At 47.1% G+C, this 15,659-nt stretch overlaps 2 protein-coding genes across 14 annotated transcripts in view; one reads left to right on the top strand and one right to left on the bottom strand.

Moving 5' to 3' along the window:
- ASAP2 (ArfGAP with SH3 domain, ankyrin repeat and PH domain 2) overlaps window positions 1–2,764 on the top strand; it is a 174,568-nt gene extending 171,804 nt beyond the window's left edge. For all 8 annotated transcript variants that reach the window (XM_023252130.2, XM_023252129.2, XM_023252127.2 and 5 more), the window contains one exon: window positions 182–2,764. In XM_023252130.2, coding sequence (XP_023107898.1) covers window positions 182–256 — 75 coding nt within the window. In that variant the 3' untranslated portion in view covers window positions 257–2,764. The remainder of the gene's footprint in view (window positions 1–181) is intronic.
- A 374-nt stretch (window positions 2,765–3,138) lies between these two features.
- ITGB1BP1 (integrin subunit beta 1 binding protein 1) lies at window positions 3,139–15,645 on the bottom strand. 6 transcript variants are annotated; one of them, XM_003984512.5, is made up of 8 exons: window positions 15,508–15,645; window positions 12,038–12,147; window positions 10,954–11,058; window positions 8,746–8,824; window positions 7,265–7,401; window positions 4,523–4,615; window positions 3,852–4,001; window positions 3,139–3,371 (listed from the first exon to the last, which is right to left on the bottom strand). In XM_003984512.5, the coding sequence occupies exons 3-8, from the start codon at window positions 11,023–11,025 to the stop codon at window positions 3,300–3,302; spliced, it is 603 nt and encodes a 200-aa protein (XP_003984561.1). In that variant the 5' UTR covers window positions 11,026–11,058; window positions 12,038–12,147; window positions 15,508–15,645; the 3' UTR covers window positions 3,139–3,299. The 6 variants fall into 6 exon arrangements, with proteins under 6 accessions (XP_003984561.1, XP_023107900.1, XP_006930551.1 ...); XM_023252132.2 differs by lacking the exon at window positions 15,508–15,645 and adding an exon at window positions 15,424–15,442; XM_006930489.5 differs by lacking the exon at window positions 15,508–15,645 and adding an exon at window positions 15,276–15,412.
- Window positions 15,646–15,659: the final 14 nt, after the last annotated feature.

The raw sequence follows: 15,659 nt of genomic DNA, 5'->3' as shown, positions 1-15,659 counted from the left end.
TTGAAACATGAGTGAAAGAAAAGAGGAAAAACAGTTTAGATGTCTGACCCAAGTAATTCTTTCTCAGAAGAAATTCTTCTGAACAGATCTTCCCTTTTTTTTCTCCAAATGCTATATAATGTCCTTCGAAGGTTCCAACATTTAGAATTTTTATAACCGCCTGAACTTTTGTTCATTTCAGATCGGCCACATTGACGGAGATCCCAGTCGCAAAGGAGCATTTCCTGTATCATTTGTGCACTTTATTGCTGACTGAATTGCTACTGAACAAAAAAACACTTCTTTTAACGCTCGTTATGTTCCTGTTTTGTTATTGGTACCAAAACTCTTGCCAGAATGACCCGTTTCATGAAATGTATCGTACGGTAGCCCACTTTCTCTAACACCGCTCTTCTGTTTTACAAACTCAAAGGCAACTTCATGTGTATAAATGAATTGTTTTTATAATTTGTGGTTTTCATGAAATACTGCCATACTTTTATTAGGAAAAACTGAATTTCCTAAAAGGTGAACTGAGAAGTTATTTTAACTACATAATCAAGACCCTCAATCTACAGATTTAGCTGAACCTAAAAGTTTGAGGATTAGGAATCCTAAGCTTTCCTTGGCCTGCTTCTAGAGTCGGTCACTACAGTTGTCTTAGGTTGGTAAACTTGCTTTAGAAGTAGCCCAGTCCTGGACTGTCTAGAAAAAATGCTATCAGTTCACCTTTAAAGACTTTTTTTTTTTTTTTTTTTAAAGAAACCTTTAAAGAGTTCCTTTGAAATCCACCCAAGGCTTAGCTAAAGCAACTTGGAAATTTACACCTTAGCGTTGTACTTTCCAGCCCTCATCTGTGAGGTTGCAACTATCACTGTATTCTGCATGTGCGTGTAGCCTGTTGTGAACAATCCTGCTTAACCAAACTACCCGTGGTTTATTACGGCATATGGTCATAGCGCTTAATCCAGTTCCACGTTAGAGAAAACTGCATTTCCTGAATTTGGTTGAAAACTAAGGATGATGGATTGCAAAACAGTCCTTTAAACTAGTCTATATGCTTTAGGTGTCTTGGAACTTGCCTTCTTGACCCTCCTCCGTCACCCAGCTCGAGTACCGTGGCGCAGACCCCACTGTGTTCACACACACTTGCTGTTTCCTGTTGAGTGTACCACTGCCTTCCCTCTCCGGCTCCCCAAGAATGTTTACGCAATTTAGTGGCTTGTATTTATATACTATACCAACAGGAATGGTAGTTATACTGTCTTGAAATTGAATCTGTCCATTTGTAATCAAGAGCATATCCAAAATTTGTAGGTCCCGGGTAATACTCCTGAACAGACATCCCGCTGTCACTGCTAAAATCCATCACGTCATTCTTACTGGGGGTGGGGGGATTAGGTTGTGTATGACAAACCAAAATTCATGAGTTTAACGAACTTGATTATCATACCTCTATTTAGTAATTGTGAGTATAAGATTCGTGATAGGAATATTGGACATTGTGGCACTCTCTGAAAATACATAGGCCTATAATGCCCACTCGGATTTTGACCAGAAGTGAAGGGAGAAGCTTAGGTCTAGGCTTGGAAAGCGAGGTGGCGATGTTTTCATCGCACGGTTACGATGGTACATTTGATCGGAGCAGCCTGTCTTTGTTAGGCAAGACTCTTGTAAGTGCAGAGCTTTTTTTTTTTTTTTTTTTAATTATTAATTGCATTCTACTTTTTATTGTTTTTATAAAGGAAAACAGAACAAACTGGAATGTTTTATGATGTGGTGTGGCAACTGCTTTTTGCCTTTCAAAGTTCCGGGTAAAAATGTTAGATCTGTAATTAAATTTGGTTGGGTTTTTGGTGTTTTTTTTGTTTTTTTTTGGTTTTGGGTTTTGTTTTGTTTTTAAAGCACTACATGTATTTTCACTAATTGTTCATTTCTGTCGTTTGAACCCTTCATTTGGTTAATTCCCTCATAGATTTAAGAAAGTAAACAGGTATATTTTGCACAGTGCACTTCTTATGTATATTTTAACACAGTCCTTTTGCATTCGTGTCTTATAATCAGCCTTTTGACTACTTGGTGCCAGCTTTATAAGGAATTAAAGTTGATTCTCACTGACATTCAGACACCAGTCCCAAACTAATCTATCAGGTTCACTGGTACAGAACTATCTAGGAAATATTTTTTCCACTCGGCAATTTGGTGGTGCTATTGTGCAGTCGCTAACATTACTCTTGCCAGAGGAGAAATTCTAGTACCTTCCCTGCTAACATCCTTTCCTAGTTCTTTGCTCTTTGCGAATCAAAAAACCACCTGAGAGAAAGGAAAACATTGTAGATATCTATTTATATTTGAAGTTGACGCTTCACGAACGTAGCTGCGGGACGCTGGCATGTCGTGTGCCGTTTTCCATCAGACGCGACTTCGAGGGATGAGGCCCCACACGTGCACAGACTCCCAGCTCCCGTGTGGTCTGCTGAGGGGTGGATGGTGTGGCATGCAGCTCGGAACGCTACCTGAGACAGTGATACTCCGTTCATTCACCTGATTGCTCTGATCTGGTTGCAGCGCAACTGTATATATTGTATAACCTAAATCAATTCTTATTTTCGTTGTCCTTAATGCAGTGATTTATAATTAGAGCATGTTCAGTAAGTTGGCTCTTCCCGCAAACTAGTCATTTGACTGGAAAAAAATAAAACACCTGTAAATGGACATAGTGTTATTTTTAATGTTTTTAATCCTTTAAGCATTGCATATTAAAATGGTCCTTTAGAAAAACCCACCAGCCTCCTGTACATGAGATTCTTTCTGTGCTGTGTAACACGCGCGGTGATCTCGTCTGGGAACGCCGAGGTTGATGCTTTGGTTTCTGAGCACGTCCTCCCGACGGTGCACCTTCACGGTCTTACTTTTTGTGTCGTGAGCTGGCAGCGCTGCGTCGCTGTTCCAGACCAGGTGACCGGTGCTCCCAGCCGGCGGGGGGCCCACGTGCCGCCCCGGGGGACGGTACGTGACCTCCGTGGAAAGCGCTCCGTGCTCGCCACTCACTGAGGGCACTTCTGTGACGCTTAGGTGTTAGGCTCATTTGTGTTTAAAAGCGAGAGGGGAGGTTTCTTTTTTAGTCGCAGAAAGCGGACAACCTCGTTGAGAGTTAACTCACCGTAATAAGACACATTTTAATAGAAAAGCAAATGATCAGTATGTTACACACCGCATTTCTTCACTTTCACCACTTCCTACTCCCATAATAGCTCAACCCTGCAGGCTGAAAACCACCGAACTCCCACACGAAGTCAGCTTCCACTTGATTGCAGAATTCAGGATTTCTCAGATGTTAATACGGAGTCAAAAGCGGTGGATAAAACTTTGCAGATGGCTTGTGCTTGCTCCTATATTAAGTGAAAAAGATAGAGTAAGAGACTCTGTCCATCTCTTCCTGAATTTCATTTGACCAGCAGAGGTACACATCGGACCCTCTTAACACCTCTCCTAAACCTGCACGTGTCATGTGCCCCCTTCCTGCGTGCCTTTAGAGAAGCATGCGTGGTAACTTGAACCTGGCCTTTGGGAGGGACCTTGACGAGTCCGGAAGACAACAGGGACAGAACAGGAGGGGCTTCTGCTCAGGAGGGCGCACCGCTTTGCCCACCGGCCTCATGACAGCCCCGACCTCGAGATCCCCGCTGGACAACTGCCCGCCCGCGGCAGGTCTGGCCAGCTGGCTGACCTGGGGCCAGTCACCCACACTACGCCAGGTGTCAGGCACGGTGGGTGGCATCTCTTCGGCCTCTGAGAAGACCGTAAGCACGCTGTGGTTTCACCGTCTCGTCTGATGAATGAGAGACTAAGCAAGCCAACTTGAACCTCACCAGGCTGTGGCACTGATAAACCCAGAGGCTGTATTCCTCATTGCTGGCATCTGTGGTCTTCAGAGCCAGCAAGCTTCTTCCTGCCCCCAGACCATCATCGTAACACACCATCCGGATGATTAAATACAGAGCGTGCCGATGCAGGACATCCTACGGAAGTCAGGAGAAGGCAAGACGGTGACCGTGTTACGGATGTTTTACGTACTTAATTTCCCATGCAGAATCGTGAGGTTTTACACAGCATGGCTATGGATCTGGCAGAAAACAGTTCTATAGGCTTTTCACCCAAACGGACATTCCAGAACGTTCAGTTAATGGGGCAGTTTGCCTTCAGGGTTATCCCTTCCTACTTAAAATTCCAGAAAGACAGGAATAAGATCTGAGTTCATGAGCCTCTTCTCTATACCAGGCTTCCAAGCTGACATCTGCCCTGAGCTGGCATGAGATCCTAAGTTAAAAACGCATTAGGGGCCAGCAGTGCGGGGTGCTGGTGGGGCCCTACCATACAGGAGGAGCAAAAGGGGGTCTCCGTTACCTCTCAGAAATCAGTCATTTTTTTAAGACCAGCTGCCAGGGACATTTACCAACCAACAATTCCGCAAACAGCAGACAAAACTACAAGTGGCCCCTTCCCAGCCTGCCTCCCAGATTCTCTAAGAAATATTACTTACATACTGATCTGATGTTGACACTTTTATACCATACTTGGAAACTCCCATAATAAATTCTTCCTCCAGAGGAACGAAAGGCAACTTTCCATCTTGCTTTAAAGTAAAAATAAATTACATGGTCTGCATTAACAATTATGTCACATTCCTTAAATCTCATTAGTCAAGTTTAGCTTCTGGCCATCACAAACCCAAACCCTTTTAAGAATGCGGGGTACACAAGGGGCGCCTGGGTGGCTCAGTCGGTTGAGCGTCCGACTTCGGCTCAGGTCATGATCTCACGGTTAGTGAGTTCCCGCCCCGCGTCGGGCTCTGTGCTGACAGCTCGGTGCCTGGAGCCTGCTTTGGATTCTGTGTCTCCCTCTCTCTCTGCCCCTTCCCCACTCGGGTTCTGTCTCTGTCTCTCAAAACAAAATAAACATTAAAAAAAAAAAAAAAGAATGCAGGGTACACAGTAGCCTGGCAAGAATCGTTCTCTAAAGAGGCAGAAGAAAAACTTTCACCAGGATTTTGTTCTGTTTTCACAGTTCACAGAGCTGAGCAAAATTCACATCCATTTGTCTTGACATTAATAATTTCAGTTATAAACTGAAAACATTTCTCACAGGTCCCAGGGACGCTTAAACATTTACATCAGAAAAAATAAAGCTATTGGGGCACCTGGGTGGCTCAGCAGATTAAGTGTCTGACTTCAGCTCAGGTCATGATCTCATGGTTTGTGAGTTCAAGCCCTCATCAGGCTCTCTGCTGTCAGCACAGAGCCTGCTTCAGATCCTCTGTCCCCCTCTCTCTGCCGCTCCCCCGCCTGTATGCACACGCTCTCTCTCTCAAAAATAAACACTAAAAAAAAAAGTATTTAGATCCTAAATCTATGTTTTTAAGTTTATTTTGAGAGAGCGTGCGTGTGTGTGAGAGTGGAGGAGAGGGGGAGAAAAATCCCAAGCAGGCTCCACACTGTCAGCGCAGAGCCCAATGTGGGGCTCGAACTCATGAACTGCAAGGTCATGACCCAAGCTGAAATCAAGAGTCGGATGCCCAACCAACTGAGCCATTCAGGTGCCCCTAAAGGTATTTAGATCTTAAAATACTCCAAGCTTATGCTGATGTCAGCACATGAAACCACCAGGAAACAGCTGCAGGAAGCACGTTTCAAAGCCACTTTACACCCTTCCCAGCTGGTAGGTAGGTCTGGGTCCCCCCCGCCACGTCCCAGGGCTTTGAGCTTGATGAGCAGATGACACCTGATGGTTTCCCTAGCAGATTATCCAGTTCTATCCTAAGTCAGAATACTGCCTAACTTGTCTTCTGCACAACTAACAAGATAGCGTTGGCATTCAGTAGATGTTCCGTGCCGTAAACGTTTGTGTGGAAACATTTGCCTACGCTAAGGAAATTCTGATAAAGAAGCTATGTCTGCATGCCTCCATTCTTGGCTCCTCGCGTGGTTCTAGTAACCTCCTGCCAGGGACCTCTCACCGTGGGCTTCCAGCATTTCAAGAATCAAAAGATGGGATAATCGCAATGCTATTGTCACTGATGGAATTTTGACAAGCCCGGGGTGATCTGAGAGACTTAGCGGTCCTTATCAGAATGAAAATAAGCCGAGTCCACTTCTGGGGGGAAACATTAGCCATCCTTCAGTACGATACTTGGACTGGTTGTTGCTTGCTCACTTTTGCAATGACCGTATCCCAAACTGAACGCTGGGGTACTAACTGTATCAGTCCAGACTACCAAGAGGTCTCTGTTAGATGGCGAATTAGATTGGCTTATTCCCCTCAGACAGAAGAGACTTCCTGTGCTTTCCTGAGGACGTGACTTTGTATCTAATGATCCCATTCTCCATGATTTACCAGACCAAACATCCCTAGAGTAACCAGCACTCTCTGAACTGACAGAGGAATCTTCCACCGTGGTAACAGCCCTTTGTTAAACACAAAGACCTGTGTGGCTCCATTTTGTGGAAATTCAGGAAGCAATTTAAGTCTTTTGGTTCGTCCACTTCCACACTGGCAAGGGCACAGGTCTTACAGTATTTTATGCACTAACTGTACATCTTTGATTTGTCTTAATTTTTATTCTTAATTTTCCTTCAAAATTATTTTGTCTAAATCTTCTTGACTAGGGTATGTTTTGTTTTGTTTTTTAATTTGAGAGAGAGTGCAAGCAGGAGAGAGGGGCAGAGGGAGAGAGAGAACCTTAAACAGTCTCCACATTTAGCATGAAGCCCAACATGGGGCTCGATCCTACAACTCTGGGATCATGACCCGAACCGAAATCAAGAGTTGGATATTCAACCAACTGAGCTACCCAGGCACCCCACTGACTGGGATGTTTTTGAAACCCACTTCACCTCAATTCTTGTTGCAAACAGGGTATTCATTGATAGGTCAACACCACTATGAGTTAGATTATTCAAAGAGCTGTAACTAGTTCAACGGAAATACAGTAAGGTTTGCCAGACTGTTTGAAAAGACAAACTTATGGTGTGTAACCAGTCACGGCACTCAGCTCCTCATTTAAATGAGGAGCTCAGTCAGCCCCAAGAACATAAAAAGTGCTGTTTTTTGAAGGAAAGAACTGTCCCTGTTCCCTTGAGACTCCGTCCTACACACCTTGTACCACCTATAACCACAGTGCTCAGTAAACATTGTAACAGTGATAAAAGCATGGAACATTTTCTCCAAAGCCATGAATTTATTCTCTAGAATGTTCTAATATTATTATTATTTTTTTTTTTTTTACCTGGGCAACATCTATATAATTTATCAGGTCTAGGGGCCCTTCAAGACTTTTCCCTTCAGAGAATTTCAGTTTCTCAATGGCACCAACATATTTTATTCGAAATTCTGCACAGGTATCTGAAGTGTTATTGCTTTGTCCTAAAGGTGAAAGAAAAATTGTTAATGGTAAGACTTCAAAAGAAATATCTGCGTCACAGGGTATCCTCAACCCCTCTGCAAATAAAAAACAGACTGTCATCAAAACTTCACCATTAATGAAAATAAAAAACTTTTAATGCAAAATTATTTGAAGTAATAGGAAAGAACTTGGAATTTCACTAACCATTTCCTCAGTGATACACTCATAATACACTAAACATAAAAATCTCAACAGGAATAAACCAAAACACAGGAGAAAAATAAATTGTCAACTAGATAATGATTGGGTACCTTCATGATACGTTAAAATATTTAGAGTTTTTTTGGTTTCTTCTTCCTCTTTACCATGTTAACTATTAATTTGCTTTCCCCATTCAGCAAATCTGGTCTACCGCTACCGGTCAAAAAAAAAAAGGAAAGAAAAACCGCAATTTTTTTTTTTCATGTAGATGGAATAATGCCAGACAGGAAGTCCCTTAACATTAACAGATGTTATGTTACACGACAGATGGCATCAGGCTGCAGAACCGTGTGGGCTGGAAGATCTGGCCAGTCCCAAAATTACCACAAAGCACTACGTAATCTTCCACATTAAAGGAATACTACGTGGTTACTTTTAGGTTATGTTTATGTAGAAAAAGATGCCCAAGTTTTTAATGTTTTTAAGACATCTGGAAGTAAAAATAATAGACCTTACGCTACCATAAGCTCTTTCACATCATATGGTCCCTGCCTTCATCCCACCCCTCTGCCATCCCCACTTTCATAGACCGATTAGTCTCTGATCCTGAAGGGAAAAGTAGACAGAGTGTAGACAAAATATATATATATTTTTATATTTCCAGTTAGACTCTAGCCGTTTATTGGCCTGGATGAGAAGGTACCTTTTGATTTCTCAGGAGCTACTAATTTCAGGTAGCTGCATAAATGTTTTGGAGACTGACAGATGCTACCCTTCCAACAGCAAGATGCTTCTCCCACGGCCCTCAAGCAAGGTCATTCCAACAGAACTCACGCTTTGCCACCCCATGTCCTGAAAAGCTGTTTTGAAACCCCTAAATTGTTACCGTGCTATTTTTCACACGTGTTTGCTCTAGAAGCCATGACGAGCAGATGGCCCACGTGTGCCAGCACCACCAAAGCAGTGGCTTAAGCCAGTCATTTCAACTCACGTCCCACCAGATCTTGGGCCATTTCCAAACTCTTGTCCAAAATGGCAGAGGAGAAAACAAACAAACAAACAAACAAACAAACCCAGCGCACAAGAATTCGTTGTGCTACCCCGGTAACACTCTGTGAACACCGGTTAAAAGCCTTAATAAGTGGCCCAACTCTTCTCCGTACCTGAGCTTTTGGTAGAATCTGTATCGAGGCTGGCCACAGTGCTGGATCGTGAGAGCCCCCCAAGGCTGGAGTCTACCGACTGAGAAATAACAAACAAAAATGGAAACAGAATTAGAAGCACTGTCTTCTCTCAAATCCTCTAACAAACACTCAAATTACTTCTTATAGTTGAATCAACACATACAAAAGCAGGTCGACTATTCAGGCAGGTCGAATGTGACAGATTGTTCTAAAGACAAATTCTATAGCAAACTTCAAAAAACAGGTAGTCCCAACTGCTCCTACCATAACAGCATCAGACAAACACGGTGTGGACATTCCCAGTATAAACTACAGCCGTTACACCCGCCTCCTTGTAAGACACCTGGTAGTTAGGTCATTGTGTGAAAATCTACGCCTTGCTTTCACTTAGTTTCCACTGACCCCAAAAAGAACCCGGTGCAGAAAGCAGGCAGGGAGCATGATCCCGTATCATAAATGAGCAAAGATACCCAGCGGGGTGAAGTGATTCACCCAAGGTTACATCTAGAAAATACCCCAGACTTCCAGTCGAGGCCTAATCCCCGTTCCCGCGCCTCTGCAATTACTCTGACGAGGACGTGGCTCACGCGGTCACGCGCAGCCCTACCGGCAACCAGAGCACAATTCTCAGTGTGAATTGCAGAGAAAACTCAATGAAACTGTTAAGCAAAACACAAAGCATCATCCATGTTAGCGTGGTCTGTTCTATAGAATCGTACCCTGGATAGGCTTCATTTCGTTAGAAACGGCGTTCCGTGAAAATTCCTGATTCAAAAAATTAGCCACTGTTTTTCACCTCAAATCAAAGTGAGATTTTAAAAGTACAACGTACTCATATTTTTTCCGTGTTCGAGAAGTGAAATCGAGGAGAATACAAAACTGTTTCAGGCCTTACATATGTTTTTTCCCTTTTCCCGTCGTGGGGCCTCTTAGGGCAGAACGTACAATGAGAACAGAGCTCTAGGCGCAGAGACGTTCACCGTAACGTTCCGTGCGGGACTGAAAACTGGAAAGAGCGTACACACTCAGGGTGGGGGGAAGGCAGCTGGAACTGAGATGTTGTTACAACTGCCCCAGGGCGGGCGGTCCCCATCATCTTGGGGCTCAGGCCCTCACTCCACGGCAGGTGGCCCCTCCCGTACCTCTCCGGGCCCCACCGGCCACCTCAAAGAACCCGTGGCCCGGAACCAACATCTCAGGCCATTAGCAGGTTCCCTCTGGAGTCCGCAAAATCCGAGCTCCGGTCTTGCTCTGCCCGAGCAGGTCAAGGCCCCTTTATCCGCTCTCTCATCGAGAGAACGACACTGGGCCGGACCAGATGCCCAGGCTGGGGGCCCCCACACAAGGGCTGCAGAGGTAACAGCGGGAAGCTTCTCGACCAGCCTCAGTTCAAAACCCTTCAGGGAAACGGTCGATTTTTCCCACTCTCGGGCAGGATTCCGAACGACGTCAAATTCCTGTGCCTCTGGCTAGAAGCCCACCGGCTCAGTGAGACTCCCGAGTGGCCGTCACGGGGTCTTCCGCCACCGAGGCGTGGCCGCACGGGCTAGCGCAGGGCTCACCTCCCCGGGGGCGGGCACCTGCCCACGTTGTGCCGCGGGTTCCTCTCCCACCCCACCGCGTGCCAGCACTGAGCACACTCGTCTCTTTCGAACCGAGAGCTCGGGAGGGGGTGGAAAGGGTAGCGGTGAAACCGAGAAACACAGGCCGGTCCCGGGACGGGGACTCAGGCCTCTGAGGCCCCTTTACAAACCACATTCTCACTCTCTCCAGAGCCCTAAACGTGGCATTTGCCTCACCACCCACCTAGCTCAGCGGTAAGTGAACAGAACTACAGTTACGTACACACAACCACCGATCCCAGAATTCGAGAGCTCCGGCCCCCCGACTGCCTGCAATTTCTATCATGTAAAATGCTGCAAAATCAGTGTTGCACTGAGACCGTTCACCCATCCTCTGTCCCAGCTGGGTTCGGGCACGGAAGAATCTCGGCAGATCTCCACGACAGAACGGAGTTAAATCGAGCGCGGGATGATGCGTCTCTGGCACCAACAATGGATGTGAAGACGCGCCTAGTCCGAAAAACACCGGCAGCTGTGCCGCGGTTGGTACCTTCGTGCGGTGCCAGTGAGGACAGACAAGATTCTCCCCGCTTTAGGATTCTGTTCCTACGTCCGCTCCCCCTACCTTGCTCTTAGTACTGATTTCACTGCTCTGGGAACTGCTGCTACTGTGCCGTTTTTTGCCTTTCCGAAACATTTTTCACCGTCGCTCGATGCAGAGGAGCTCCCCCTGGAAGGACAAACGGTAGTTAGTCACGGCAGGAGAAATAACCTCCCGTCACTTTATGCATCGCGGGAATAAAGATCGCCAGTTCCTTCTGGGTCCTCTCACCGGAAACGAATATTCTCCTTCGACCACAGAAGTCGGAGGCTGCTGTTTCGTTCTTTTTTTCTTTTTAAGTTTGAAAAATCTGACGCAATGAACCAGAAGGACAGAAACCTTCCTGGCCTATCCAGGGGCGTGAGAAGCATCGTTTTCAGGGGGTCACACACACACACACACACACACACACACACACACACGTCATCTACTCCTCAAAACACTCAAGTGCCTCACCGCTCTTTAATCAGTTCAAGACCTTAGTAAAACATGTGACGTATTAGCTGACCAACCAAGGCACTGAGATTCAGCTGCTGTCTCAGGGTCGCATCCTGTGAATGGTCGGGCTTAGAACGGAAGCCCAGAAATGTGCACTTTTCTCCAGGTCTGGAGCGAATTTTAAGAAAAAACTGACATAAAAACATTCCAAGGTGCCAGCTCTCCCCTCCGCACTCTCGTGAGGCCAGGGAAGGAGGCGGCCTTGAGTCTTCCAGAGTCAGTCTTGTATGTATCTTTTTCTTAGGTAATAATTAACGCCTTGGAAGCAAAATTTATACTTGCCTGTTTCACAGGAGCACATCTATTATAGTTGAAAAATTGCTAAGTAACCTGCATGGCAATGCTTCATAGTTCACATGCTTCCAAATGCATCATGTCACTGTTCTCACAGCAACCTGGTGACACATTCATTTGCTCCAGATGTTGTTTTAAGGGTTTCCCTCCTCTGTGCCGCATATTATGCTGGGGGCTTATAGAAGGTAGGTTATAATCTGCATTTTATAGATGAGGGAACTGTGACCCATCTTTCAGGAGGATTTATGAGTAAGATAACCTAACCAATTTTTACTAAGGACTGGATCCTACCAAGGGAACAAGGGAATCTGCTTACGGTGGAACGAATACTATTTTATTGTCTTCAAAGCTCCCACAGACGGCCGTGTGCACAGAGAGCTTCCTGTCATTCCGACATGATCAGTGCTTTTCAGAAAAACAAGGTACCTGATGAAGGAACAAGAATGAATAAATCGTGGGGTGGTCACTGAATGTCCCTGCTCCCATGAGAAGTTTCTCCCACTCTATCTGGAGACCCCATCATTCTCAGGCCACTCACCAGTGTCTGTCCTTAGGCCACTTGCCCAAGACTGAGTTCCAAGCCCAAGCTTTTTCACTAGCCCCATCATCCAACTTATTTCTACATTTTTGATTCATCTGTGGAGTGGCAAGAAAACCTGATTCGTTCATTCATTCCTGGGTACCCAGTGAGCGCCTTTTAGATGCTGGGGATACAGCAGTGAATAAGACAGGTAAAGGCCCTGGCCTCAGGGGGCCCATTCTCAGAAAGATGAGACAGACCAACAAGAAAACCAAATACACACACGTTGTTAGGAAAGAACTGTTATGAGGGAAATGAAGGCAAGCTCAGGAGACGCAGCTGATGGAAGGAAGGGTGAGCACATTAGAAAAAGATGCTCCGAGGAAGTGAGCAATAAGGAGACGTGAAGAAGGAAAGGAGGGTGGCCGCACAGGTGCGGAGGAAAAGCAGTCCAGCAGAGAGCAGGGCAAGTGCAAAGGTCCTGAGGGCACATGCCTGCTGCCAGGAACAGCGAGAGGCCACCTTGGCTTTCACGGGAGCAGGAGGGAGAGGGACCGATGAACAGAAAGGTGCAAGGGGGCTTTGCAAACCACAACAAAAGTCTGGGGGTTAGGTTTAACAGCAAGACTCCAGAGGCTGTTAAAAGGCAGTCAAGGGATAGAATCAGACTTCTATTTTAGAAAGATGACTGGCTGTGGGTAGAGAACTAGCCGCAGAAGGTGTAAGTAAAAGGAGGGAGACTAGCAGGCTACTGAAGATCATTTGCTGCCACCGATCACCTTGCATTCATGGGATGCTTTTCAGTAAGAACAAGATGGCAAGAGAGCCTTATTCCAAAGTCTGCACAAACTGGGTTACCCTAGCAGCATAAAGCACCATGTTAGCACTCTCTGATAAGTCAAAATATTGACAGCACATTTAAGGACATTATATCTTAAGTGTGTGTGTGTGTGTGTGTGTGTGTGTGTGTGTGTGTGTGTGTGTGTATGTTTCAATATACAACAATTTTAAATATGACTTTAAAATAAAATTTTATGCCATCCCTAGTGAAATCCTGAAGCATCCCTTCAAGTCCCTGGAATACTGGAATGCTTTGGAAATCGGCACACTGGCACAATCACGCCTTTGCTACTCCTTAAGACTTTCTTTCCACCACCGATTGAGAAGCTGAGGCAGGGAAAGGCACTTATTAAAGTCTTTGATATCTGCTGCTATTTTTTTTTTATTTTTTTTAATGTTTATTTATTTATGAGACAGAGAGAGACAGAGCATGAACGGGGGAGGGGCAGAGAGAGGGAGACACAGAATCGGAAACAGGCTCCAGGCTCTGAGCCGTCAGCCCAGAGCCCGACGCGGGGCTCGAACTCACGGACCGCGAGATCGTGACCTGAGCCGAAGCCGGACGCCTAACCGACTGAGCCACCCAGGCGCCCCGATATCTGCTGCTATTTTGATGCATGTTCCGGAGCAAATTATTCTTGTCTCTAAATTATTCACGCACACAAATGAGGCCAAAGATACAGATTGTCACTTGGATGTTCCAAACGTACCAAATGCAAAAAATGGCTGAAGCAAACGCTTCACCTTCCCTTCCGTATCTGCTCTGCTCCTCTCCTTTCCCTTTCAGTAAATTATTATTATTTCTGGTGGAAACCAGGAAGTCATCAACTCCGCAATGTCCTCCAAGCCCCACCTCCAAGAAAATACTAAGATCTGCTGAATAAACCTCCTGAACCGTTGGCTCATCCACACCTCTAACTGGTGCATGCCATCCCTAGCCCGCTGCTGGGTATAATCACTCTTTCATCACCTGATGAAAGCAGTGCGTCCCCAACCCACAGCAAGACACAGATGCACAGAGTTTGGCATGCGACTTAAGGAAGGAATTCATGTCCCAACGGGACTCCTTGCCACTTTAAAGCTACTACCAACCTCCAGCTAAAAAGATTTCTTTAAAACTCAAATGTGATGCCAGTAATGTGCTTAAAATCTTTCACTGGCTCTCCAAAGTTAGAGAGAGTGGAGTCAAAGCTCTTGGCCAGGACATGCAAGGTCCTCCGTGACGGGGGCTCCTATCGACCTCTCCAGTCTCGTCTTCCACGGCCAGCTTCACAGGTTCATCTCGAAGGAATGCAAAGAGCAGGCACACAGCTCCCTGTTTCCATGCTTTGCTCCTGCCATTCTGTCTGCCTCAGACGCCCTTCCACCTTTTTATTCAGTCACCTTTCAAGACTCTGTTCAGGCTTCTTCTTTACTAGAAAGCCTCCTTTGGACCTCCAGGTTGGGCTAAGGGACCGGCACTGCACAGCTTGAGCACATACACCCTGGTCATAGCACCAGCCGGCTACTGCCCACTTGGAACTATCTTACTCTGTTTAACTTGGAACTCTCTCAACTGTGAGCTCCTCAAAGATGGGGGCTAGGTATTTCATCTGTGTACCCAACGTCTGGCACAGACTGGCAAAGGACACGTTTAATGAACTGAAGAACCTTCTCCCAGATACCAATTTCCTGTCCTGAACACCTACCGTGTGCCGCCCAGTGCTGGGCGCTATACAAACCTGTAACCCTCGCTACTGACCAGCAAGGCTGCAGTATCACAGCCCCTTTTCAAATGAAGAAGCCAAAACTCTAAGCGTCTTGCCCCAGGTCGCTAGGCTAATAATGGGTGGGGCCAAGTTTGGAACCTAAGACAGACCCGACCGCCGAAGCTCTTTCCAGACCCCACCCTGCTTCCCACGTAGTCCGCACTGTTGTGTTGCGCCTGCCACGTGCAGGTGCGCAGGATGAAAGCAAACAGGACAGACACCACGCCGGCCCTTCGCGGTGGGGGAAGGGGGCTGGAGCCGTGGAGAAACCGAGAGGAGCCGACACAAAAAGACAGCGCTCCTCACGGCCCCACAAAGCGGAGTCCGACTCCGGAAGCAGCCCCGCGGAGGCTCCCACTCCTGTCTCCGTGTCCGACGGGACCGATCCACACACGACACCTGCCGTCACAAGCGCTGCAGTCCCACCCCAAACAGGAACCTGGCACCTGGGGCACCGCATCCTCCCGCAGGCCCGGGCCTGCTCCTCCACTCCCGCCGCCCGCTCCGCGCCACCTGGGGACTTGGGTCCCCGGCCCCGGGAAGGCGGGTCCCGGGGGAGACCGCAGCCCCCGCGGCCCCACCCATCCGCCCTACCGCGGGCCTCCCCGCCGGCACCGCCTTCGGGACCCGCGTTCCCGGCCAGGCTCAGTCCGGGACCGGCCAGGGCCCGGCTCTCACCTCACAGCCTCTGGCCCGCCCCTGGGGCCGCCCGCGGTCGGGGTCAGACGCCCACAGCCCAGGCAGCGGACACTGGGGCAGCCACTCCAGTTCGAATTCCAGTGCCAGCTTTTCCGGCGCCCCAGGCCCCGCCCGCCGGGCCCCGCCCCCGA

Source organism: Felis catus, chromosome A3, assembly GCF_018350175.1.
Source record: "Felis catus isolate Fca126 chromosome A3, F.catus_Fca126_mat1.0, whole genome shotgun sequence".
NCBI lineage: Eukaryota > Metazoa > Chordata > Mammalia > Carnivora > Felidae > Felis > Felis catus.
The sequence above is the reverse complement of the archived record's forward strand: the minus strand, read 5'-3'. Positions and strand labels throughout refer to the sequence as shown.